Genomic DNA, 26,812 nt, shown 5'->3' with positions numbered 1-26,812 from the left:
TTACAGATGCACATAATTAAAGTTATCTAAAGAAAATTTATAGCACAGCAAGTGCCAGACTATGCCATATGGGAAAACATTACATTTTATTAACATGCTACTATGAATTTTGACAAGGAATATTCTAATGAGTTCTACATGGGGGAGAGCAGTAGATCAGGACAGAAGTTTTACTCCTCAGGGTCCCTGTGAGGAGGGCGGGACCCAACAGAGGATCAGAAGCAGTAGCTTCTCTTAGGACGCCTCAAGCAACGGTCTCCCGCGTCAGTCCCCCCCCCCCAGGAGGGCCTGCTGGTCCCAGAATCACTCTTGCCAGCTAGGACTTCCGATACGAATTCCCTAAGCTGTATTTGGTATTCCAATGTGTAGTTTCAGGAGACAACTCCAGAAAGATGGGCCGTCCCACGGAATCACATAAAACCCTGAAAATTTCCCAACAGAATCCCTGATTTGTGCTGAAATAATTCCAGCCTGAAGCCGGGTTAGCGGGAGCACTGAGGGTCGTAACTAGAATTGAGTGAATGACTCATTGTACCAGGGGAAGCGCGAGAAGAAGAACACCTACTAGAAATCCGACAGCTACGGAAATGCTGATAGAAAACCTGAACAACAAAGAAACGTCCCTGTCCATGTTAGTCTCCTTCACGGCTTCCCATTCCTCACTCTGAAACGTGTACTTCACGCGCCGATTGTGTGCGAGTTCTTCCGATCACAGGAACCACTCGCCCGTGGCCTTCTCGACGTGTCTACACAGTAAACACACACTTGGGGACTCAAGTGGCCAGTCCCGCAGGGCAGAGGCTTTGGGTTCATTGCGTAGGAAGGACACCTGCTTCCCCGGTGGGGGTACTGTAGTCGGACACACCTACATCTGTTCCCAAGCCTTTCTTGGACGCTTTCCTGACCTGAATAATTTGTGTCTAAGTGATGTTGACAAAGACAAGACTGGGAAGAAGGGAGAAGAAGGAGCAGTCGGAGAAGCGGACAGAACAGGGAAGAGAGAAAGGGTCTGCACAGTCTGGGGTAAATGGCACATTGGGTCTATGGGCATAAGCGTGAGACTTAAAGCCGCATACAAATGGAAGAGCAGATGGAAATATAAAAGCAGATTTTGTTTGTGACATCGAGAGGCACAAGGAAATCCGCAGTGTTTCGGATCTCTGCGGCCCCGGCTTACAGAGAGCTGGCCATCAGTCGGCCCTCCGGCAGGGTCTGCCCCTCGGATGCTACGGTGGGCTACGGAGCTTCAGCTCAGCCTCCACGGCAACCCACAGGACTGTCCGATCTGGGGGAGGGGGTCCCCCCTAACATGTGAGCAGCCCAGCTACACCTGCTGTAATCCACAATAATTAGACACGAAGCGGCGGTGAACGCAACACCATGACTGCTGACCCGTCACCGTGGTCAACATTTCACGCACGAGGACTCGGTCACCGCTGTGCGTGCCCTCACCAGTGAAACTAAGGTGTGTACATTGTTGCTTCCACACAGGGCGGGTTTCACGGCCATTTAAAATGTGATCAGTGGGACACCTTTGGCTCAGGTCATGATCCTGGAGTCCCAGGATCGAGTCCTGCATCGGGCTCCCTGCTCCGTGGGGAGTCTGCTGTCTGCTTCTCCTGCTGACCTCTCTCCTCCCATGCTCTCTTTCTCTGTCTCTCAAATAAATAAATCTTTTAAAAAATAAAATAAAAATAAAAATAAATAAAATGTGATCAGTGCAGGAGCCCCTGGGTGACTCGGTCATCAGCAGCCCGCCTTGGCTCAGGTCAGGATGTACAGGATGCAAGCAAGCAAGAGGACACAGCAGATGACGCTGTGTCATGTGATGATTGATGTATGAACAAAAGGAGTCACAAAATGCAAATGAAACACAGAAGAAATCACCAAAACTCCCGGACCAAATAAAAGGTATTACAGAACAAGATATTTGTGAGACTAAATGATGTTTCTTACAAAAAAAAAAAAAAAAGATTTTATTTATTTATTTGACAGAGAGAGATGGCAGAAGCAGGGGGAGGCTAAGAGGGAGAAGCAGGCTCTCCGCTGAGCAGGGAGCTCAAGGCTGGATTTGATCCCAGGACCCTGCGATCCTGACCTGAGCCGAAGGCAGCTGCTTCACCGACGGAGCCCCCCAGGCGCCCCCCCACATGATACTTCCTCTATGTAAGACCATCACTGAGCTTGTGTCCTGATTTTACGGTAATTGTTTTTCATTTCTTAGGGTTGCATAAAAATGGATGTTGCACCTGTGGTTTCTTAGGTTCGTGAAAATCTCTTCTACAAATTCATGGTGGCTCTCGACAAACCCTCTCTTCCCCAAAAGGACACATGGTGAGAGTCCCTCTTTCGGGGGCAGCCCCTCTGTTCCCTAACCTGCATTCAAGAAATGACCAGCGACTTCTTAAACGGACCCGTGTGTCACAGAAAGTGAGCCTGTGGTTATAGGCAGTGAAGGATTATTATCAGTGCTACATGGAGGTCTGTCCGGACCACGAAAAGATAAACTCAGTGTGACTTTCGATGACCTTGAACGTCGCACGTGCATAAAGAACTTCTACAGACGTGAATTGGGACGGAAGGAGCTTCTTGTGTTGTTTGTTCTTCTCAGTGAAATTAGGACCAATGTCATTTTCCAAAAGAAGTGAACCATGGAGGGGGCTTGGACGGCAGCGTGAACATCCGGGTTAGTTGCTGAAGGAACGTGGGAGCTGAAGCCAGTAGAATTACACTGGCAGGATGCGGGGATGGTACACACGTTTACCCGAGGTCATGAGCTACGCAGATTCATAGGAACACCGTTCCACGTGATTGGGTCATTTTAAAAAAATATTTCATTTATTTATTTGAGAGAGAGCAGGGCAGAGGACAAGCAGATCAAGCTGGTCTCCCCACCAAGTGCAGCGCCTGATCCTAAGACCCAGGGATTGTGACCTGAGCCAAGGTGAGACACCCAACTGACGGGGCCACCCATGCACCCCAGATTGTGTGAGTTTCTCCAGCAGGACCCACCCCTGAAATGACACATCCCTAAATGACACACCCAAGGAGGCAGCTTTAGGGCTCGATGGATTCAGAGTCAGAAACTTGCAGTCGGAGATTAGCCAAAGGGCAAAAAAAAGTAAAGCTATTGACCAAAAAAGCCAAAATTAAAATGATACATCATGGGCTGCAGACAGCATGCCACAGGAAATGAAAAGTGGAAGGGCCTGTGTCACAGTGCTTCCCACACTGGGGGTTCAAAGAACCCCATGAGGAATCTGTTACACACTGAGGTTCTCTGGATCGAGATCTGACCCCGGAATCTGTGGATGGACAGATGTCCTACGTGTTGCTTACACTGTGACACTTGTGGTAAACTCTAGGACAACAGACTGAGAACTCTGAAGGATTACGGAGTGAAGGTCTAGCGAAGAACGATACAGAGTGGTTGTAGAAAGCAAATTAAAGCATGAAAATGGTTAAGTGTTTATGGTCAGGGTGGAAAAGTGCAGTTTAAAAAGTGTGAGGGAGAAGAGTGGATGATAGGTCCCTGGAGTGCCAACAGTTGGAACCGCTTCCACCCCACAGGGTGCACCAGAGTAATGGTCGGGGGGCACCTGGGTGCCTCAGTGGGTTAAGCCTCTGCCTTTAGCTCAGGTCATGATCTCAGGGTCCTAGAATCGAGCCCTGCATCGGGCTCTCTGTATAGCAGGGAGCCTGCTTCCCCCCTCTCTCCGTGCCTGCCTCTCTGCCTGCTTGTGATCTGTCAAATAAATAAATAAAATCTTAAAAAAAAAAAAAGAGTAATGACAGGTATGAATCCTGTCATATGCCACCCAGATGTCCCCATGCGTCCACGGCTGAAATGGACGTTCCTACTGAGGATGCTGAGCTCAGACAGTTCATGGCCAAACTCTACCTCTCCCCACCTGGAAACTGTACTCAGTGGAAGAGAGGATCGTGAACCAGGCCACACCCCAGGGAGAAGTCCACATGGAGGGATGACGGTCTGGCAGATGCTGTCGGACAAAGGACCAAGCTCCCTGTCCCAGGCAGGGTAAGTTCGCAGGCGCAGCTTCAAATGGTGCTGTGGTACCACACCAGCCCAACTCCTGCCCGACGCTGCGTCCTTCACTCCCCCTCGGGGGCTGATCCTGGGAACATCGCCCAGCCAGGTTCTGAGCTCACATCTCAAAAGCTCAGAATGTGCTCCAGGAGTAACAACTGTGCCTTCCCATCTCTACATCCAGGAGGAAAGAGTTTTCTCCAACTGAGAGGCTTTTGGAAAAATCCAAGTTACAATAAAGCCAAGGGGACAGGAAGCATTCTCTCTTGAAAAAGGTGAGGGTGTTGAAGGAGTGAACCAAGTGGTGGCAGGCAGAAGGGCGCCCTTCCAGTGCCGAAGATGGAAGTGGAACCACGGGAAACAGCAGGTGAGCCGGGAAACATTCTCGCCCAAGGACAGATCTCACTACGCCCCACAGGGTCTTCCTCCGTGGGCCAAGCTAGCTTAGGACGCATTACAATTCACTTCCTAAAGCTAAGAGAACTGTATTCTCTTGAATGTGTTCACCAAAGAATAACGTAGTGTTGTTTCAAAATGTTTCAACTCGTTATCCGTGGCTATTTTTCATGTGTGCATTTAAAAGCAACTTTGTTGTGAGGCTGTGTACCCAACCACTGAGAAAACAAAAGAAATCCTTTCCTTAAAATACATGTCAGCACCATTCCAAAGTTCCTCTGAAGAATTAAAGTCATTATCAAAGCAGGAAAAAAAAATGCAAGAACAATGCGGAAAAACAATGTAAACACACAACAATTCTTAATTACATCCTTTGTTCGAGCTCCCCGGAAAGGTTAGGATGGGATGCAAATTTACAACTCGCTGAAAGTAGACTTTAATGACTAGCAATGTTTAGGAGGCTTCTTTGGTCCTTTCCCTAATTCTTGTTGCTGCTGCTGTACTTCTATCGTACAATGTCTTTAACATGAACAAAACAGAAAAATTCGTCAAGAGAAATTCTAGCAAAATAGGAAAGCATGCACCCAGCCACTTAAACAATGACATCATCAGCTCTCCTAGTTACATCAGGGTTCAGCCCTGTCCTACCTGGTAGTGTGCAAATGCTGCCCTTATTCATAGCAACTGAAAGCCAATTTATTATTCTATCAAAGTGTTGTGAGGGCATTCAGAATTCTGCCTCTGCCGTAGGTAATCAGCCAAGCTGGGTAGGATTCCAGACCTCTCTGGGACTTTCTGCATCATGACTAACATCGCCTCTGTGCAAGGTGTTCCCATCAGTGGGCATTTTGGTCAACTCCTCTCTGGGAGAGTCCACAAGTCTATCCAAACATGGCCAAGCTGTTCTTTAAATGCAACTGGGACAAGAAAACAAACTCAAAATGTGTTTCTAAATACCCACTCAAGATGTTTGTAAACTGCAGAATTCTGACTCAGATGATACCATATAATTACAAATCAGCAAAGACCTTGGAGGTTCATGTAATCCATCTTCTTGCTGAAAACAAGACAAATCTAACTCGTTAATGACATGTAATTGTCTTATAACACAAGCCACTTTCCAAGGGAAAGAGTTTCAGCATCTCGGTAACATGCTAGCCTGTTTTCATTGAGTTTTCCGTTCCTGAATTCCTGTTGAAACGCATTCGGGGCAACAGGGGTGAGGAGTTATTGAAGGTCAGACTTCCTGCCTGTTGATACCCTCTTCTGTGCTTAACAAAACGCTGTCATCACTGTCTCCCAAACACATACAACATACAACGCCTTAGCAAAAGGTCCAGACCAGATGAGGACACAACATGGGGTCCATCCTGTCTGAGCATGAAGAAGGAAGATCATAATGTCTGTGTGATCATTATTCATTTCCATAACACTCAGAGGGTACGACCCAGAGGATGATGCAAACAACCCACACCTTGGATGTGAACGTGACACGGGGACCTTTCTGAACAATGCTCAGCAATGTCTGAGGAGAAGGGCAAGTGCAGAGTGCCCTTTGGAAGGGAAGAACTAAGCATCCTGCAATGGCACGAACCCTCAAAACCACCCCGCCTAGGCTCTCTGGACACACGAGGTTACTCCCTGTTGTGGCTTTGAATCACATGTGAAAGCCGTCAGCAATACTGGCGACACAAAACTCTGGAGAACATTCTAGATCATTATGAGAATTGCGAGAGTTTAAATAGAGACTCAAGCCCAATGTTCTCCTTGTGTAGATTCAGACACTAGAGCCCCCAAAGGCTAAAAATGGGCAACCCATGGCTGATTCAAACAGAAAGAATATACCTCAACTCATCACAAACAGAAAGAATATACCTCCCTCATCACAAAAATGCAAGCTTTCGAAAAAAAAAAAATCCATTTCTTCTTTTCTAAAAAGACAAGAAGAGGATTTTTGTAAGGCGGCCACAGATATTTATGAAGACCATCTGTGATCATTTCAAGTCAAAGCGGTAGTCAAACTGGCAAGAGGCAGAATCCATCAATATGAATGATTTGCACGTAAAAGGTGACCGTTAATAATGTAGAAGGAATCCGAGAGGTCTAGGGTCCTGGGTGGCTCATGCAATTAACTATGGAGAAGTCAGAATTCCAAGAGCCCTTAAGAAGTTCTGATATAATAAAAAAAATAGTTTTCCATTGCTTATGAGTAAGATCAGTCTTATGAATTTCTATATTATTTGGTTGTTTCAAGACTTTCCAATGGCCCACTATCCACGTAAAGCATAAAGATTGTATAGTTCTTTAACACGGGGCTGCACTAAACTGAATTCATAACCCACAACCCATAACCCCCTTTTGGGGAGCATGAATCCAATAACATCAAAGACTATTTCTTTTGGGTTCCTGCACTCAGTTCCAATGGAGGATGGGCTGTGGAATTCCCTACACCCCACCAAGCAGCTCCCAGACCTCAGGAGGGTGTGGGAGAATTTAACTCAATTCAGATTCCCCAGGCAAAGGGCTCAGGCCTCCAGGACTGCCCCACACCGCACCCAGCCCCACCAATCGCCCCGTACAGATTCCTACCTGTGCTTCTGACCACCAGGCCAAAGACCCAAGGTTCCAACAACCCCCTCCTTGGGTTTGACTGATTTTCTAGCTCACAGAACTCAGAGAAACATTTTACTAGGCGACTGATTTTGAATAAAAGGTTGTACTGTCAGAATAACCAGATAGAAGAGATACTTCGGGCAAGGTATGGGGAAAGAGGATGGAGCTTTCAGGCCCTCTCCAGGCTTCTCGCCGCTATGTGCTCACCAGCCTGGGAGCTCTCTAGACCCTCCTCTGCTGGGTTTTTCTGGCGCTTCATGACACAGGCATGACAGATTAAATCGTTGGCCACAGGTGACTAAGTCAACCTGCAGCACCTCTCCCCTTCTGGATGGAGGGCAACGGTGGGAAGTCCCAACCCTCTGTTCACAGGCTGGTGCCACTGGCGACCTGCCCCCAACCTTAGGTTACTTCAGGACTTTCCAAAAAAGTCCCCCCATGAACATAGCAGAAGACACCTCCATCACTACATCAACCTCACAAGAAATTTCAAGGAGTTTGAGCCAGGAGCCAGTGCCTGAAAACCAAATACGTGAGAAATCTAGTTTGGTCACCTGAATTGCCAGATACATATTCCTTATAAACCACAATGTCACAGCATTCTTCATATTATTTAAAATTCAAAAGGAAACATAGTGACCCAGTTTCCTCGGGCTGCTACAAGGAAGGACCACAGCTCGGTGGCTGAGACAACAGAAAGTGACTGTCGCAATTCTAGAAGCTGGAGGTCCTAGAACAAGGTGTCAAGGAGGCCATGCTCCTGCTGAGGGCTCCAGGAAACGATTCATTCCACGCCTTTCTCTTCACTTCCCGTGTTTCTTTGGCTCATGGCAGCCAGTCTAACCTTCACGTGGCCTTCTGCTTGTGTCCTCACACTTAACGAGCATCTGCGTCCAAGTTTCCCCTTTTCGTAAGGACCCAATCATATTGCATCAAGGGCTCAGCTTGCTCAGGTCTGACCTCATCTTAACTAAGTCCATCTCCAGCAGCCCTTTCCTCATAAGGTCATTTTTGGACTTACTGAAGGTTCGGCCATCGAATCACAGATCTAGGCAGTGGGGAACACAAGTCAACCCTTAATAGTGACAAAAATAAAGCCCTGGGCCAAATGCTATGTGGTTTGAACCACACCCCAACAGCACCCAGTTGGGAATCGCTGCCTTAATATCTTCATGGATGTTCCCCATTGGCTTCAAAAATCACTGTCAGTGTTTGTTCCTTAACTTCGGACTGCCAGCCACGTCCAGGCATACGGCAGAGCACAGTGTCTCACTCTGACCCATCTGTCTCTCCATCTTGCTGACAATGACTCATCCCTCATCTGTCTTTACAGAGAGCCCTTAATTCTTAGAGCAGATGTTTGCATCCTAAGGCAGCACTTGTTCACCATAACGCAGACTGTTTCAGATCCAACAGGCCACCTCCGGGTGAAAATGGACAGCTTAAGGAAGTGTGGAACAGCCACACATTCACGATGAGAGGGTTCTCGTGCAACATAATAAGACTCTTCCTAGCCTGTTCTTTCTACGCTCCGTCCATGTCCTCAACCTGATGTGCTTTATTTTTGTTCCATAACTGGACCTTGACTATTTATGAACTGTCCTCTCTCAGGTTCCCCTGGAGGAGACTTCATCCTAGACCTCCATCCCTGAACACACGTGGTCAGAGGAGGCACCCATGGGCTCCTTCCGCCACTGACCTGGAACCACAACCGAGGTTTTAAAAGAGAAAGCCACGATTCCAATCCTCTCCTTGGACAAATAATTGCAATGCAAGCGACTACGTCCTCAGTTACGTTTCTGCCGTGGGAGCCACCGCGGACTCCTGTTTCGTAAGCCAGACCTTAAGAATGACCCCGAATGAGGGACGGCTGGTTGGAAGAAGAACACGGGTCCAAGAGTCAGAGAACGGAGGACCGAGTGCGAGAACCGGGCACGTCTTATCGAGCAAAGAGAGGCACCAGAGAGAAAGCTAGCGCATAGAGAAGGTGACATCAGCGGTTCTCAAAGTGGAGCCCCGAGACCAGAATCATGGGCCGGATGCTTGTCAGACAGGCAAGTGCTGGGGTCTCACTGCAGACCTGCAGCATCAGAAGCACCGGGGCGGGTCCAGGAGCTGCGTTCATGATAGGCCTGCTGGGAGACTGTGACCCTCGCTCTAGCTGCAGAACCTCAGGGAAGGGAGAACAATTCCCCTTACTTTGCTATCTCCGACTCCATGACAAAATCCCTCCAAATGGTTCTTTCTCCTCTCTTTCCACGGCACAGACTGGGCCAGCGTGGCCTCCGCTCTGGTTCGGTCTCACCTCTGCCTACGAGCCTCTTTGTCAGAAACAACCCCGGGAAGATGTTATGTATTGCTCAGGGTAACAGTGAGGACAAAAAGAAAAAGGAGTTTAAAGGCACTCTCCAGTCTCCCTAATTTTCACAATAGAGGCTGGACAGATGTGAGGCTTGACAGGTGTGATCTGTTGTTCCTAATAAGCAGCTCCCGCAAGGCACATTAACGCCTGGCTTCTGGCAAGTTGACCAGCAGAGGATTAATTTCAAGTTATTGAGCTAATGACTTACAAGCATTAACAGCAGCCAGAGAGAAGCGGTTTCCAGAGAGTAGGAGCTGAATTCTCCTGCTGTAACGGCAAGAACGGTTTGAAAATTTCTACTTGCACAAACATTCAGTGCTTCGTAAAGGAGAATGATTTTTCCATTTGCATTTGTACAGAATATTTTAATAACAGGTTTCATAATACATCGAGTCCTAAAAGAACTTATTCTAATACGAAAGCAAAATCTACCACCTTGTTATACACTTACAGGCCAGAAGAGTCAGGATTTAGTTGACTTCTATTTGTAGCGGGGAAAAACTAAACAGAAAAGAAAAAAAATACTAGAACTACATGTTTTTCCCATTCTAATGGACTTGAAGTCAGATTTTTGTCACATTGTTTGCTTGTGATATATGCTTTTTCATGGTGCTAAGTTATGTGTTATTCATTAGAGAGTGCAGAATAATTAATCAAACTAAAATCAAGCACCTTGTAGTCAATTATACCCTGACTTATAGGAGAGTCTAACCCATTCATCAAGATTCTGGGTTATTTTAATATGAACTTCAAAAGACAGCATGCTTTAATGAGAGACCACTTGAGAAAACATGATGAATTAAATGTGATACAAGACGAACAGAAATAACCCCAAGAAGAGACTGCACTTTCCAAAAAAATCAATTCTGGGAAAAATGGGTGTTACCTGCAGAATTATAAGCACCTGGGAAGTCAGGTATGTTTTCATAATAGACTAGATGACCTAGAATTCAATGCCCTTTTCTCCTTACACAATACTTATCCAGGATTTCAAATTTCACGTAAAAATCCTACCAAATCTATTCTTGGGCCTCATAAGAGAATAGAAAATCTCTAAGTGATGAATGCATGTAAGACATCTGAATTCCATTCTCTTTCCACAGAACTAAGCATTGTCAAAGACATTTCAGAGGGTAAGTTTCTGAAACTGAAAACTGAAAATATTTTATTTACTTTTTCCTAAAATAAATTTTAATTTTTAGAACAGTTTTAAGTGTGTACCAAAAGGACAAGAACGGTGGTGAGATTTCCCACGTCCTCTGCCCCTACACCTGCACGGCCGCCCCGGTCATCAACACCCCCGAGCAGAGGGTACATTTGTCACCACTGGCGAGCGTCCGCGGACACAGCCTGTTCAGCAAGGGTCCGTAGTTTACGCTCAGGTTCACGCTGGGTGTTGGGTGTTCTGTGGGTTTGAGCAGACGTACAGACAAGGATCCACCATCACAACAGCACATAAGTAGTAGGCTTCCTGCCCTGAACATCCTTCTCCCATCCCAAATCGACAAACACTTGTCTCCCAAGTTCTGCTTTTTCAAGAATGTTCATATATTTGGAATCACTGTACTGAGGGTTTTCAGATCGGCTTCTCTCCCTTAATAACAGGCATTTCAGTTTCTTCACGTCTGTCTGTGGCTTGGTAACTCATTCTGTCTGAGCACTGAGGAGTATCTGATTATCTGGGTGGACCCCAGTTTGTTTATCCATTCACCTACTAAAGGCATCTTGGTTGCTTCCTAATTTTGGTAATTATGAAGAAAGCTGTCTAAACATCCATGCCAAGTTTCTTAGAAACACGAATCCTCAATTCGTTTGGTTAAATACCAAAGAGCACAATTAGCGTATTGTATGAGAACAGTATGTCGTGCGTCATGTTCAGAAATAAGATTTGACAGTAAATTTAAGATCTAATTGGGTTGATCAAGCAGTTCGTGAACGCAGGCAGCACACCATCTGGTAAGCACAGAGACGCTCTGATGGACGGCACGAAATGGCAGGTTTTCAGAGGAAAAGGGTAGGAAGTTCTTATGGAAGGAGAGAGGCAGGATGACTCTTGCTTCTGGCGGGGAAAGGAATAGGAGGGATTTGTACCGTGTAGATTCCATCGCTAGAGCAGATCAGGAAATGTCAGGGCCAACTGCTAAAAGCCCCCATTCCTGGGGCAGGTTGAAACTGTACGTGAGTCTTTGGTCTGCCGTCCGGGAGGGCAAATGACTCCCATTTGGGGCTTGCTGTCTCTGATAGTCTCCTTCTTTTAACACACACGGCCGAGCTGTCTTCCAAAGCGGCTGCACCATTTTGCATCCTCCTGGCTGTGAACGAGAGTTCCTGTTGCTCCACGTCCCTGGCAGCCTGGCTGGTGTCCGACGCGTTCCAGATCCGGGCCATGCGGGCAGGCACGGAGCAGAATCTCATCGTTCTTTTCAGGGGCATTTCCCAAGGATCTCTGGCATGGAGCGCATCTTTTCATATGCTTGTTTGCCCCCTGTATGCTTCCTCTGGGAAGGGGTCTGTTGAGGTTTCAGGTTGTTTAAATTTGGCTCCTGGACCAGACCGTGCAGCACCAAGGTTCAAGGGGACACACTACTCACTGTCAAATCCCCAGATCTTTGGCACCAGGCACGCATTCGGTGCCCTCTCTCTTTTTTTTTTTTTTAAGATTTTATTTGATTTATTTGACAGAGACAGAGATCACACGTAGGCAGAGAGACAGGCAGAGAAAGGGGGGAAGCAGGCTCTTGGCTGTACAGAGAGCCCGATGTGGGGCTCGATCCCAGGACTTTGAGATCATGACCTGAGCCGAACGAAGGCAGACCCTGAGCCACGCAGGCGCCCCAGGTGCCCCACTCATCTTAACAGCAACAGTCAAAACTGCTGGGAAGCCACCGCCCTGAGAGGTCCTGCTCGCACTCAGTTCCATCGTACTGAGACCCAGTGAAGCACCTCGACCCACTCACTGCCCCCATGCTCGAGGTCAGGAAATTGAGCAAACGGCAGTGAAATGGTCTCAGAGAAGGTTCAAAGACAGAACTTCTTCAAAAGGAAAAGCAGTTTACTTGCAAAGAAGCTCCAAGAGAAGCAGACTTTAGGACCAGCTCACAAAATTTAAAAAAAAAAAAATTATAAAATTTTAAATTAGCAGGTATTTGAAGAAAAAAAATAAAACCCTGTATTTTCTTAAAGGTTTACATCCACAAGTTCTAGGACATAGCCTCAGAATCAGCATGATTACTTTTTTTTTTTTTTAATTTAAATTTTAGGTAGTTAACATACACAGCAATATTGGTTTCTGGAGCAAAATTCAGTGCAGAATGAGCATTAGTAGAGAGAGATGCAGTTGTGTCCTTTCAGAAGAATGTCTGCCGTAGAATGGAAGGACGGCATTTTTTCCTTCGAATCGCATTTCATAGAAACAAGTGCCTTTTCTTCTCTAAGTTCTCCAGTGGAGGCATAAATGAGCACCTTTCCAACACCCACACTGTACGTAGAACATGCTGAATGCAATCAGCTTGTCCGTGTCTGGCTCCGAGTTTCTTTCTCCACCCAGGACACAGGAATGTGTAACAAAAGACTCACGTATACGTGTGTATATATGTATGTGTCTCCAGATTTCGACTCGCCTACCTAAATACAGACACGGATGGAGAGACACATCCAGATCCAGAGAAATGTGAAGTACAAAGAGAGACCCTAGGTCAGGAGGGGTGATTTTGCCCCACGGCACGTCCTGATTTCAGTGTTTGGACAGACAGCTGCATAGCTAGATACAGATTTTGTTTGTTGGGATGGGGGTGGGAGGGATACTACTGGCATCCAGTGGGTAAAGACCAGAGAGGCGACTGAACATCCTAAAAGGCCCAGGACAGCCCCACAACACAGAACCATCGGTCCCAAAATATCAATACTGCAAAAGACTGAGAAAGCCTGAGCTAGGCACGGATGTGTAGTACACCGACAGACATATATGCAAATAAAAACATTTTAGGGAATCTCTACACCCAACGTGGGGCTAGACCGTACAGCCCCGAGATCAACAGTCACACACTCTACAGACTGAGCCAGCCAGGAGCCCACGTGCATACAAACAAAACTTTCAGCCCTAATTTCATATGGGCTCAAAAGGAGCCCATATGAAGAAACTCAAAAGGAGTCTTTTTTTTTTTTTCTCAAATTGTAGAGTACATAATAGGACTAAACTATACAAACTTGCCCTCCAAAAATAGGTTCCAAATATGACACAAGTCCACGGCTCTTGAATAATCGATCGAAATACAAATGGATGTCTTTTGTAAGGTAGTCTCACCTCCAAATAGGTTTTCCTGCGGTCAGTGCAAGATTTAACAAGTGAATACATTCCGTCCAGAATTTGTTTAATTTGTCTGCAGCTGTGAGGACATGATCTCATAATCCCGGATAGAAAAATGTGCACACAACAACAACACAGGAAAGAAGCTCCCCACTTTCTTTGAGATTCTGGCCCAATGGGAAAATAACTTCCCAGATGTAGGCCATTTCTGGAATGATCAGCAAATGGGTTTGGCTGTGCTGATTTCAAACTGGTACAGCCAAGTGTCAAAATAAAAAGAGGGGGAGGTGGTGGGGAAAAGAAAAGGAAAATGCATTTCTCGTCAAAGATGTGCTGTACAGATTCACCAAACCTCTGCTGAGGGCCCCCCATGGCCCAGGAAATAAGAAAGGAACTGCAGGGTACATGCGTTAAGACCGTAAGGGTGTTCCTGTTCCAAAGGGCTGCGACAGCCTGAAACACGGAAGCCAAAATGGGAGAAAAAATGCCCATCTTCCAACAATGACCGCTCCTAATGGCGGACAAGATCTCTGCTGATTTCTCTGCAAGTCTTGCCACTGAAGAAACGTAAAGGAATCACGGTGACCATACACAGCACAGCAAGCCCCCCCCCTCCAAGTTTTGTCTCGTTCTTTCAGAAAGGAATCAGGATTGCTGGATGAGACAGGCAGTGGGGCATCTGACCGCTGGTTTCTACTCTGGTCGTGGGATTCAGCCCTGGGTCGGGATCCACGCTAAGTGCAGAGTCGGCTCGAGATTCTCGCTCTCTCCCTCTAACCTGTCCCCCACCAACACCATGCTCCCTCTCGCTCTCTCTCAAATAGATAAATCTTTTTTTAAAAAGTCATCAGTAACTTCTGTATAAAGTGAGCATTCTCATAATTAACAGGCTATATTCCTCCAGGCAGCAAGCACCCAGTTTGTGCTGTGATGCAATCCCTAACTTTCCCTTTTCCGGACTCGCCCCCAGAGCGTCTGTTGTGCAACGCTGGTTTTCAGCCCCAAGGCCTGGACACCACTGGAGCTCTGTGTAGCTGGCGTGGTCTTCTGCTCCCTTCATAAACGGCTGTTCCCCTACCGGGCGCAAAACACTGCTCACTGGGGGAAATGGCCATCCAGCAAGGGCTCGCCGTGGAAGAAAGCGGGTGGAAATCCAAGTTAATGCAAAAGAAACTGTTGCGTGGAGGTTTGTTGGGAAACATTTCTACATTTCCAAATGCGGGGGATATTATTATTATTATTATTATTCCCTCATGATTATCAAGGGGCTCGGTATCTACATTCTACAAAGCTGCCCACTGGCTGCAATGCCAGCTAATGGTCCTGAAATGCCAAGCTTCTCGGCATATCTGATTTCTTTCACCAGCATGCGGGGAACCTGCCCCGGGCACAGGCAACAGATCAGCATACGGTGTGTGCCCTCTTTTAAATCTCTCCTGGCATTGCACATTTGCACATCTCTTTCTCAATTTTCTCTGCAGTCCACAAAGGGGATCAGTATACATTTCAAGAGTGCCCTGCCTAGCAGTGGGGTAGGCACTGAAACACAGGAGCGGAGACATTTATTTAAGTCTAAAAAAGGGCTGTTTCTCAGTTATGTGTTACTAGAAAATTAAACAAGAGTCGAGGCACGTACACAGCATGAATAATGACGCTGATCCGGCAGGAACGCAGGGAGTAGATAAAACCACCTTGAACCTGAAAGCCTGAATTTTGTTTGCATTTAGAGTTTCTCAACTGTTTTAGCCTTTCTTTCAGAGGAGCTGTCAGTAAGGAACCTCCCAGCTAAGAACGTAAGCCATGTGGGTTGTTTCTAGATAAGCACGTTGCTGGCATTGCCGGGAGTGAGGAGCACCAAAAATAATTTTATGGGTTTCAAACATACGAATTATTAATGCATTATAATATCGGAGTGGATTTAAAAAAGGTGTAAAAATAAGGGGAAAAAAAGCCTCTGAAGTTTCTAAGTCAGTGAATTCCCAATATTCCTCTGGCCCCACGTGCCGGTATGATTAATGACATTTTTGGAAAGTGATGCATTGCTTTGCAAAATTAATATCTTTTCTTTCATTAGAGGGACTCTTGGATTTTTATTTCTGGACTCATACACTCATCACTTCTTTGGACACAGTAGACATTAACTATGAAATTTTTAAAACCATCCGTGATGATTAGATGCTGAATTAGGGGAAGTGAGGATTTTTGTTGGCTGGAGGTCACCTGAGATCCTGGGCAACCCACGTAGGAAAACGCACTTCCCCAAGATAAAGATTCGAGTCCCTATACATGATACAATCTACGTGGTGACAAGCTATCCACCTGACCTTTCAAAGAAAGAATGAGAAACAATATGAGAAACAAAATTATGTACTTGTGAGGTCATTGTAACAATGCTTTGTCAAGTTGGCGGGATACTAAGTTGGAGAATAGAAAGCATTTTAAGGGACAAACGTTACAATTTCAAACAAAAAAGGTAAATACCATGCGAATTTAAAGGTTCCCTCTCTGGATAGGCTACGGTTTCTCAGGCTCCCCTCAGGATAGATTTGAGCCCTCGGGGTAGGAAAGAATGCCAGTTTGTCACCCTGTTCTTCTCCCGGACAGCCGACCTCCCTGTGCAATCCGGTGTCTTACGGAGAGGCTGGAAAGAACCGTCAAGCATAAACACACTCCCGGAACCAAGACGAAAGCAAAGAGAGCCAGCATGGAGGGCACCGCGAGTTCCTGGAAGTACCTGTCACGTACACACCGGCCACAATCGCCACTTGCCAATACCGCAAACGCATCCCGCCGCCATTCGGAAGCAGGAAACAAGAGCAAGGCACCAGTCCCCAGACCGCTGGGCCTCCCGGAATGCAGCCTCAGACCCTGCGGCACCGAGGAGCCCAGCGAGTTCCAAAACATTTCTGCAAGGACCACAGTGGTGCTCTGCCGTGTTGTTGGACAGACACAAAATGCACGCGCGGGACAAAAACAACGCTTCTTCTAGGAGATGGTCACCGCACACTAAACCATCACGTACGACGATTTTAAGTGATACACGATAATCGCATCTTTCTTCAGTTCAGAACTCTCTGCAAGTCTTTGCTTCGACGTCTGTCTCTCTCCCGAGCAGAAAATGATGCTTTGGAGGGCAGGAGACACATCTCGCTTGTGCTGGGTTCCCTAGAACCCAAGATCCTCGAAAAGGGATGGTCTCTGACTCATTCTTATTGGCTGGAAGAAAAATGTGCATGGTTAAATGCACAAGGAATGGGTGTTGATGGACAGGAATTTTTTCAAGGCTTTTTCCACCACATTGTTACTCTTTCAGTTATGCACAATGGTGCCTCCACGAGCCAACGAGAAACGGAGGGGTATTTCCTCCCCAAACTGCATGATTCTCAGTTACATCACACTTAGTATTTCCACTCTGTCTTCTCTCACTGTTAATAACCTGAGAAGCAGGGTCGTTTTGTGTAAATATTTGGGAAGATGACGATGGGTGCTTGGGTTTGTGGCTGTGAAGCCTTGGCTACCTCACTTCCAGACCTCGGTTTTCTTATCTGTGGAAGAGAAACAGTGCTCGTGACCACACGGAGCTGCTACGGAGGTCAGATATTTCATGAGACACTGTTCTGTCAACACCAAGACGCTGTGCAACACAATGCTGAGTCCGTTCTAACCTGCGGCTCCGTAATTCAGGAGAGTTTCTTCCTCTGGGGCCACCCCCACGAGGTCGGGCTGGGGTCCTGCTGTAGGCATGACGGGGAGGCCATTGAGGCACCTTCTTACGCTCCTGTGAGGCTCCTTCTCAGGGGTGCGGGCGGGAGCGCCAGGAAGATCCGATGAAGACCACTGTACCTGCCAGGAGCGTAGCCGAGACCGGCAAGGGACCCGGGAGAAGATCCGTGCACACACCTCCAAGTGCCATGGCCGGGATACGTTCCTACCCCGACCTGCACAACAAGGGACGTGAGCTCTGTTCCAGCTCCCGGGGACAAGTTCCCCAACGCTGGCTGCTTGCTGAGGAACTGCCCCTCTATCTCGTCCAGGAGAAGCCCTCAGAGCCCCCGACACACAGACCAAACTGTGGTGAGACTCTGCGCGGACTCATGCCGCTGGCTGCCCTGGCCGGGAGGAAGCCAGCGTTTGCGGGTCAGCCCGAGAGTCACCTCCCCTAGGATACCTTCCCTATAGGGCTACGCTCCTTCCCCGGAGATCTCATACGAATAACCCGCCTTGCAGTCACGTGCAGACCAAAGCCGCTTCCCAGTCTCAGCCCCTACTGGACTCTACGATCCCCATGAGCAGGAACCTTACTTGTAATCAATCTTCGAAAGCGCAGGAACCCACCTGTATTCGCGAAAACAGAATGGAACAGATCCAAGCGCTGCTTGACCTTTTTTTTACTGAAATCATTGGGACACACAAACTAAATCCAAGTAGCAGAAAATGTTCTGACTCTAAGGGCTTCTTCATCTAGAAAGCTTTTTTAATTTGTATAAAATCTCGGGATTTTTTTTTCCGGAACAGAGGGAAAACACCTGAGGGATATGAAAGCCGGTTCTCCTTCTCTGCTTCCCGCTACCATCTGTGGGCGCTTGAACGAGTCATTTCTAAAAGCACCAGTCGTCCAATCGAAGACACAACGGTGCTGACTTAGATCAGGTGAACTCTTCCGGCGGGTGTCGGAGACTGGGTTTCCCAGAAGCAGAGGCGGAAAAGGGGCGTCCTGCGTATGTGCTATCTTGGGAGAAGCCCTCAGTGGAAACAGAGAAGGAAGCCGGAGAAGGAGCGAAACAGGGAAGGGATGTCAGCTGGAGACCTGCAGAGGCCTGGTCCCATGGGGGGAGCACAAACGGCCCAAGAATTATTCCCGCAGGAGGCTGGCCTCCTGTGGCCTCCAGCTGGGAGCCAATGGCAAGATCTGCCCTCATCACTGCTTTGCCGGGAAGATGGCGCCCATCGGCGAAAGGTTAGTCTCTAAGGGGGAGCCCGTGGAAGGCATCAGCCGCTGATACAGAAGCTGGGGTTAAGGAGGGGAGGGACAGGTCACCAACCGCATCTACTGAGAAGGAATAGGTCTATGACCTATTTTCAGAATTTCAGAGAATCCAAAAGAAATTGCACATCTTCTAAGATGACGGTCCCCAGGTAACTAAAAGGTCAGGAAGACGTCTTTATCGCTCCGCTCACTCAGGCGGGCGACCTCCTGCTGATGGGAAGCCTGAAAGAGTTGGGGGTCTCTTTGATTAATGAAAAGAGGAGAAAGTAGGTCATCCTTAATAAATGCCATATGTTGACAGACTACACACTTCCACACTACGGGGTCCAGAGCCCGTGAACAGACGTGTGCGAGGCAGAAGCTGAACTCGAAAGGCCTGTGAGCTCAGACGCGTCTTCCCAAGGCTGACGTTTGCAGTCATTTGCACAAGGGCAAGGCAATGGGGGCATCTGCGATTACCTGGTCCTGTGTTTCATATATAAAATGCATTCTGATCCTATCAATGTGCTGCACGGATTGTGGTCCAAGCCCTCACCCTCAAAACTGTGTGGAATTCTGTAAAGCACTGCCACGTTGTGCAAAGGAACCTCTCACGCCTGAATCAATACAAGCAGAACCCACTAACCCCTTCATCAGCTTGTCCAACTCTGGTTTTATTTCTTAAAGGATTTTTTTTTTTTAAGGCATCTCTACACCCAATGTGGGACTCAAACTCACAACCCCAAGACCAAGAGTCACAAGCTCCCACCACTGAGCCAGCCAGGCACTGCCTGCCCCTACAGTCTTTTACCCATTGCCAGAAATAAACAAGGATAGGTTACACAGTGCAATCATTTCCAAGGAATCATAACCTTAGAGCCTTAATCATTGCACGACAGTAACGTTGAACTCCAAGTTAGGCCTTCAAACACACACACACGCATGTAGGGTGTCATATGTAACTACATACAGGTGTATATGCGTATATACAATATAAGCATATAGAAGTATACATATATATTTCTTCTTCGATGATATGGTGCACAAAGAAATGAACAAGTCAGTAAGTCCCCCTTTTTTTTTTAAAGAGATTTATTTATTTCACAGAGAGAGGCAACACAGGCAGGGGGAGTGGGAGAGGGAGAAGCAGGCTTCCCACAGAGCACGGAGCCCAATGCGGGACTCGATCCCAGGACCCTGGGATCGTGACCTGAACTGAAGGCAGCTTAATGACAGAGTCACCCAGGAGCCCCTTTAATGTGTTTTGGAAATGTTTGTAATAGTCACAATAAGATAAACTTTTAAACCACACTCAAGGAGAACCACTACATTAAAAACAGAAAAATTTGCCCTGAATAGCCTAATGCTTAGTTTTGGTTAAATTCAGAAATTCTTAGAAAGACAGCCAGCGATCCAGGGAACCCAGACCAGGAAATAGAAACGCCAGAGCGGACGACGGCCCTTCTTTCGGGAACTCTCCAAACCCTCGGCCACTGTGGCGAGTGACCCAGTCTCCCTGCAGGGTGAAGAGACACACCAGGGCTGGGTAAACTCACCATGACCACAGAAGTGTCCTTCCAGAAGCCTCTAGGCCTGGGCTGATGTGTGGCTGCTAAGGGGTTTTGATGCGATCGTTGTTTATTTGCTTTTTCTTGGAGGAGATGCTGGTCCTCCAAGTAGAAGGAGCTAATCACCAGCTTAGTCCTCCCCTTGCCAAAACAAACAACTTCCAATGACTGTAGGGGAAGCGTCTGATCTCTCTCATCGGCTACCTAAGCGTGTCTCTCCGTGGTATTTTATAGGCTGAATAATGTCCCATTAAACAAGACTCTCTTAGCACTAATAAAATTCTAGACCCACCAGCCCAGGCTGCCTGCAACCTGCTACTTATCTTCCAACGAGAAGACCAACTTTTTCCCCCGAGCAGTGCTGAATTCTGGGAAAAAGCAGACATGCTCCCCGCTCGTCTGCTGTACATGAGCTATGTCTGTGTTGTACATGACCTCCTAGTCTCCTGAGCCTCCTTGGAGACAACACGGGCACAGAAAGAACAGGTTCCGGGTCTCCTAATGCTTAGTGCCATGACTCTATCTGGAAGGCTCTAGACTGGCCTCAATGGTTGCCACAATGAGCAGAACCAGGGAAGACGAGAGTGGTCTCTGCTAAGGCTTATCCCACCTAGCGTAGGAGAGGGGGTCACTGTGAAGGTAAATGACGTTCGCTGAGAAAGAGAGAGCTCATTTCAGACGATGTTCCCTCCTTTCCCTCCTCTTTAATATCCCCACGAGGCTGAAAACACAAGGGGTAGAGGTTATTCCCAAGTGAACGTTGGTGGGCGTCGTAAGCGTGGACGCGGTGGACAACCCTAGGAGGGACCCCCCACTTAAGCAAGTGGGCTTAAGCCCTCCCAAGGGTTCTGCACCCTTGAGGTACCAAAATCCACACCAGGGCCGCTTCGTGGACATAGGACCGATGCATGGGGCCCATGCTTCGGGGGACCAATCACTAGGCTTAATGCTCCGTGGCCAGCACACGGAGATCTCCCAGACTGTATCCTGGGCAGGTGTGCCACACGGGCAGTCTGATGGAAAACCAGTACTTGTTCTGGAGGCTTGGAGCCTTGGACCACACGGGATCCTGCCTGCCACTGCTCTTCCCCCTCCTCAGGAAAGGTTCTTGGCTCCCCACTCCCTTGTCCCTGGCACCCCGGTCTGCACCCAGCCTCTCCCTCCCCACTCCTTGCCCTAAAATGACTATCATATCCCGGGTGCTGCTGGGACCTGGACCAGGGTCCAAGGACGGGCTGACGCACGCATGAGGCTGTCCTCATTGCACACCGGAAACAGCACCGTGTCTTTAGTGGGCGGGCAGCCAGAGCCCAGGGCTTCCAGGGAGGAAACCCATCCCTGGGGCAGGTGTCTGCCGGGGAGTAGGCTGCACTTGGGGCTGCCCACTTGCTGTCCTGTGAACAGGAAGACAGGGAGATCCCTGGCTCGACCTCCTGAACACGACACCCCGAACAAGGCACAAGGCACGCGTCTAGAAGCTTGCAGAAGAAGGTCCCAAGCACGTGTTCTTCCTGGGCAAGCACGCAAGCACCTGGAGAGCACAGGCTCCTATGAGGTCTGTGAACATCCCGCAGGACCCCGTCGTGGGGCTGGGCACGCCACACCATGTGCACCTTGGGGAAGGGGCTGGCTCTTCCCCCTCCCTACCTTCCTGGGTCTCGTGCGTGTGTCCAGCCATCTCGAGGCCCCCTCCAGGCCAGGAAACAGAAATTGTGAAATGCCGCGGAGCCGACATGCAAGTGAAATGCTCCAATGTTGGCACGTAGCACCGGCGCGGAATAATATAAAGAGGAAGAGTAAATCCACACTCGTCACTGAATTGTTACACTTTTCCTTACTGAGAACAGCCCTGAACAGCACATCTTGAAACCCCAGGACACACTGCAAGTGCCACCAAAGAAGGAAGAGCATTTTACATTTTAGATTCGTTAACAACACTCCTTTCTCTTGCCATCCGAAATACTGGACATACGTTTTCATTTTGCACGCAGTCCCGAAAATGAGGCAGTCTTTCTTGAAGGAAATCAACCGCTAAGCAACACAATCCTAGAGAGAACAAAATAAAAACCCGACAGGCACCCTCGTTCGGAGCCCAGCTGCACCGTCTCTTCGCTCTGCCTTCTCAGTAACCTGCCTTCTCAGCACCTGTGTTTGCTGATGAGCTGGGAAGCAAACAGTACCTTCCTTACACAGCCTTGCAGGGCCCCTAGAACAGAGGCCGGTACTGACTAATCTCCCGGTTAGAGTTAGCTCCCTGGCCACCCTCACTCCAGTATCCGAAACACCGGCTACGACCTCCACCGTGCCGGGCAGTTCTTGTCCTCCATGGGACACAGGAGAGGCTGCACGCTCAGGAAGGCGAGCGGCCCAAGTGACCCACCCACACGGCGGGAAGATCGGCCTCGTTCCAAAGCTCACATGCCCCGTTCCAGGCCCCACAGCCCAGATCTCCTGTTCGTTTGCAGACAGAAGGATGTCCTTCGCAACCCCCTCGGTGAGTGGGATCTTAACGATGCTGTGTGTGGGGCAGGTGCTACCCTGAAGGGGCCGTGTGGCCAGCGCCCGGCACATGGGGCTGGGAACAGACACCCTGGGAGGTGCTGACTTGCACGGTTTCTTTCCACGAACGGAGCCAGCATTTAGCTGGGACGTGAAGCAGTACACCATCCGTGATGAAATCTGGAACTCTCCCAGGTCAGGGGCTGGGCCAGAGAATTCAGGAAATCAGGATTCCCCCATCACTGTTCCCATTCCCACGCATCAGTAGTGAGTCGCTTGGGCGCCTGGGGCTGGCTGCGGGCCGCAGGGCAGACAGGTGAAGCCCACCCCGACAGCAGAAGCAAAGGCCCCAGGTGAGCAGCATCACGGCTCGGGGCCGATGGCTGGCAAATGCGTGCAGCTGGGGCACAGACCATGAGACTGAAGCGTCCCTCTGCAAGCCTGTGGGCCACTGCAGGGCACTGCCCCCCGCAGCTCTGAGCCTCTGTCCATACCGTGATCACACAGGTTAGGGTCTCCACAGCCAAGCCCTGGCAGCTGTCACATCTAAGTGTCCCCATGCTAGGCTGGCCTCAAGGATGGAGACAGGCCTTCCATCCTTAAAAAGAGGCCCAGGGCTGTGGGACAGAAGTTGAAAATGGCCACCTGCTCTGGAAAGAGCCTTCTGCTGGGCCTTCTTTGCACAAGGGGGTGGGGTGACCCGGAGAGAAGGGGCTCCTCCGCAAGCTTCGTCTCCCCCTGCCTCTCCTGCCTCTTAATAAACACCACGTGCCCTGTAAGGCCTTGGCAGCAGCCGACTCCTCCATCATCTCCCAATTATTTAACAAGGGGGAGGGACAGGGAAGCTTAGGTTTCTAAGGAGAGTGTGTCGCTGCCTTTTCAAACCTTAGGAAAACATAATCCCTGCAACTTGGGTAAATCAGAAAGGCATTACCAGGTTAGGGTTAACCCTCCACGAGTGGCTTGGCAGTTGATGGCAAAAACAGCCGTTCCTAAGTCCTAACAGTAATTTGCAGCTTCTTCCACCCCAGCTAATTAAAATGTAATCAGAATTGTCTGGCGATGTGCATTCTGTCAGCGGTTTTTCTTCCGAACAGAAATCGTGCCAGGAGACCACAAGAAAAGCCTTTCATGGGAATTGGCTTGATCTAAACTGCTTCTTTAGCTGCTTAAACTGTAAAACAAATAAATTACGGCGACGGACAGTTCAATTAGAAAGAGAGAAAGAAAGAAAGAAAAGGAAAGGAAAGAAAGAGAAAAAGCAAGCAGAGATACTCTTTCTCTCCAGGAACGGGTCGCTCTGTTTTGCTTTCTGTTGATGAAACAATAGTGCAGCATCTTCCCCGGAGAGGGTCTGGCAGGGCAGGGCGGGGCAGGGCAGGGCAGGGCGGATTTGAAACCAGGTGGCCAGGGAGGAACCCTCTCCAGGATGTCGGCGTCATTGCAGCACAGGACGCGAGCACTCAGGTTTCCTTTTGCCCAAACCAGGAGGGACGCGGAGTGCGCCAGCTTCTCTGAAACCCACTCCAGGTCGCTTCCCCGAGAGCGCGCACCCCCGCACACGCAGACTTCGCGAGTGGCTGCGGGCTCCGAAGATCCAGCTGGGAGCGCCTGGGCCCCCGGGCGCCAGCTTTCATTAGCTCCCAGGCCAGGATGAATACCCCGAAGCCTGCGCACATTCGCCCCAAACTCCGCCGTCACCACAACCGCCTGCTCTCCCAGCTGAATACCCAGGGCCCTTCTGGAAGCCCCCTTTACCCTGCCCGGTTTACTTCCTAAGACCGAAAACCTGCGGCAGGGCCCCGGGTCTCCTCCTGGCCTCCGCAGTGTTCCCTGCGGCGAGAAGGAACCCGAGTCTTGGAACAGGTGAGCCGCTAAGGACAGGAGCGAGACGGCCAAGCTGAGACCCAGAGCCCTCGAGAGCAATAACGCGTGAGCGCGAATGAGCTCGGACAGCGCGCACTCGCGTCGGCGGGGGCAGGCAAGGGGACGCGCCCCCGCAGAACCCGCCAGCGGCGCGAACGCGCCCCCAGCATCCCGGGTTCCCACGCAAGACTTGTGGGGACCCTCGGCGCTGTCGCTCCCCCCAAGGGACCTGGCAATGCACAAGCGCCAAGCGTGCCACCCACTGAGCCTCCAACATCCACACTCACACACACACACGCTCTCCCACACTCAAGCTGGAAGGACCTGCGAGCGCTGGGGGCAGAGAGTGACCCCGGGACTCTCGTCGGGGCATCCCAACGTGGCCCTCCAAGTCCCGCGTCCCCAGGCTTACTCCGCACACTACGCACTGACTCAGAAGCTCCCGGGCTCCGAACTGGGGCGCGCACGGCCGCCGCCGCCGCCACCACCCTCCCCGACAGACACACTCTGGAACACACGACTCGCCGCCTCCGCGGCTCCACGGGTGGGCTGCGAGCCCCGCGCCCGCCGAACGTGAACGCGGCGCTCAGTGGAGACCGAGGTGTCCACCCGCGGGCACCTGCGGGGCCGGGCGCAGCTGGGCGCGCTTCCCGGCCTCGCTCCCGGGGCTGGCGGCGCCGCGGGCCCGGGAGCGCGGGGGAGTTCGCGGGACCCGCCACCAGCCCCGAGCGCCCAAGTCCTGGGAAACTAAGAAACGCTCACACCCACCCGCGGAATCCGCAGGAGGCTCTCCACTGGGCTTTCCACCGGGAAACGGGAGTCGGGGACTGATGTGCACGCTTCTCTCTCCTTTCGGGAGCAAGGAGGCGGCCGGAAAGGGGTGGGGGGGTCCGTCCGCCTCGATGGTGAGATCCACGCCGCAGGCGAGCGGGATCTGCCGGCCGAGGCCGGCGAGAAGTTTGGGCGCCGAGGCCGGGAGGCAGGCGCCGCGCGCGCCCCCGGCCACGGCCCGCAGCGCAGGTCGGCCGCGGGCGGGCGGCGGCTCCCCTACCTGGAAGTGCTGGAAAAAGGCGGAGATGCGCGTGATCTGCAGGCTGAGGCACCTGGACGAGCAGCGCGCGCGCTGGACGCTCACGGCCGACAGGGACTCGTCCAGCCGCCGAGCCGCCGCGGCGCCGGGGCCGCCGGCCAGGCAGCCCCCGCAGGCCAGCAGCCAGAGGCAGAGGGTCAGGGCCGCGCCGGGCGCCCCGGGCTCCATGGCTGCGGGTCGGGGTGGGGGGCGCGGGCGCCGGGCGCTGGCCGAGGCTCCCAGCTCCGCGCCGGGGCCGCACTGCCGGGAACCTCGCGGCCGCCGCAACTCCGCTGGAAAGTTCAATCATTCAACTCCAGCCCCGCGCCCTCCCCGCCAACCTCCTCCCGGCTCTGCCTCGAGGGGTGGGGTGAGGGTGACAGGCCGCCGCGCCATTGGCTGCGAGGGAAGTGAGTGACAGGGCGGCCGCGCGGAGGGCCGTGGGCTGGGCTACCCGGCCGCGAGCCCCCGCGCTCCGAGGCAGGGCGGCGCCGCCCGGGGCTTCCCGGTGCGCCCCGCTCTGGGTGGTCGGTCTCCCGCGCCGGGCTCCCCATTAGTCCGCATCCTGCCCCCCACTACCACCATCCTGGAGAACGTCGGGTGTGAGCGAGCCTGGGGTGGAGGTGCCCCCTCGGAACGGAGGGCCTCCGCACCCCCAAGGACGTCCAACCTGCCTAAGGAAGGACGCAGCGCCTCGAAGTTGCAGGCTGCCTCCCCGGTTTCTGCCCCGGGTCAAAAAGCTTCGCTCACACTCTCGCGTATTTAAATTTCCTTTTATTTCCAAGTCCTGGAAAGACCTAAGGCACGACTGGTCTGGATAGGAGCAGTGAGAAGGCACGCAGGGACCCCGGACTGACATTTCCCTCTCTCCCCTCCCTCCCGCATTCCTTCCTTCATCGCTCCTCCCTTCTCTCCCCGTTATGACCTGGAAACCCATCTGGGTACACAGCAAGCCCCTTTGGTGACACAGACGCACGCTACTTGCTTCCTCGGGCGTCCCATTTTCTGGGAAGCACTACTCTTTCCCAAGGTGGCCCCGAAACAAATCTTTCCCCAAATCTTCCCCTCCTGTGTGCCCCCCCCCCGACTCTCGGTTCAGCCCCGCCATGTCTCTTTCCC

The 26,812-nt window shown here is 50.5% G+C and overlaps 1 protein-coding gene across 1 annotated transcript in view; it reads right to left on the bottom strand.

The window, feature by feature from the left end:
- Positions 1–25,882, bottom strand: part of ANOS1 (anosmin 1) — a 173,711-nt gene extending 147,829 nt beyond the window's left edge. Inside the window, exon 1 of the mRNA XM_044234665.1 lies at positions 25,676–25,882. Within this exon, the coding sequence (XP_044090600.1) occupies positions 25,676–25,882 (207 nt within the window). The remainder of the gene's footprint in view (positions 1–25,675) is intronic.
- Between the last annotated feature and the right edge of the window lie 930 nt (positions 25,883–26,812).

Source organism: Neovison vison, chromosome X (assembly GCF_020171115.1).
Source record: "Neovison vison isolate M4711 chromosome X, ASM_NN_V1, whole genome shotgun sequence".
Taxonomy (NCBI): Eukaryota; Metazoa; Chordata; class Mammalia; order Carnivora; family Mustelidae; genus Neogale; species Neogale vison.
The sequence above is the reverse complement of the archived record's forward strand: the minus strand, read 5'-3'. Positions and strand labels throughout refer to the sequence as shown.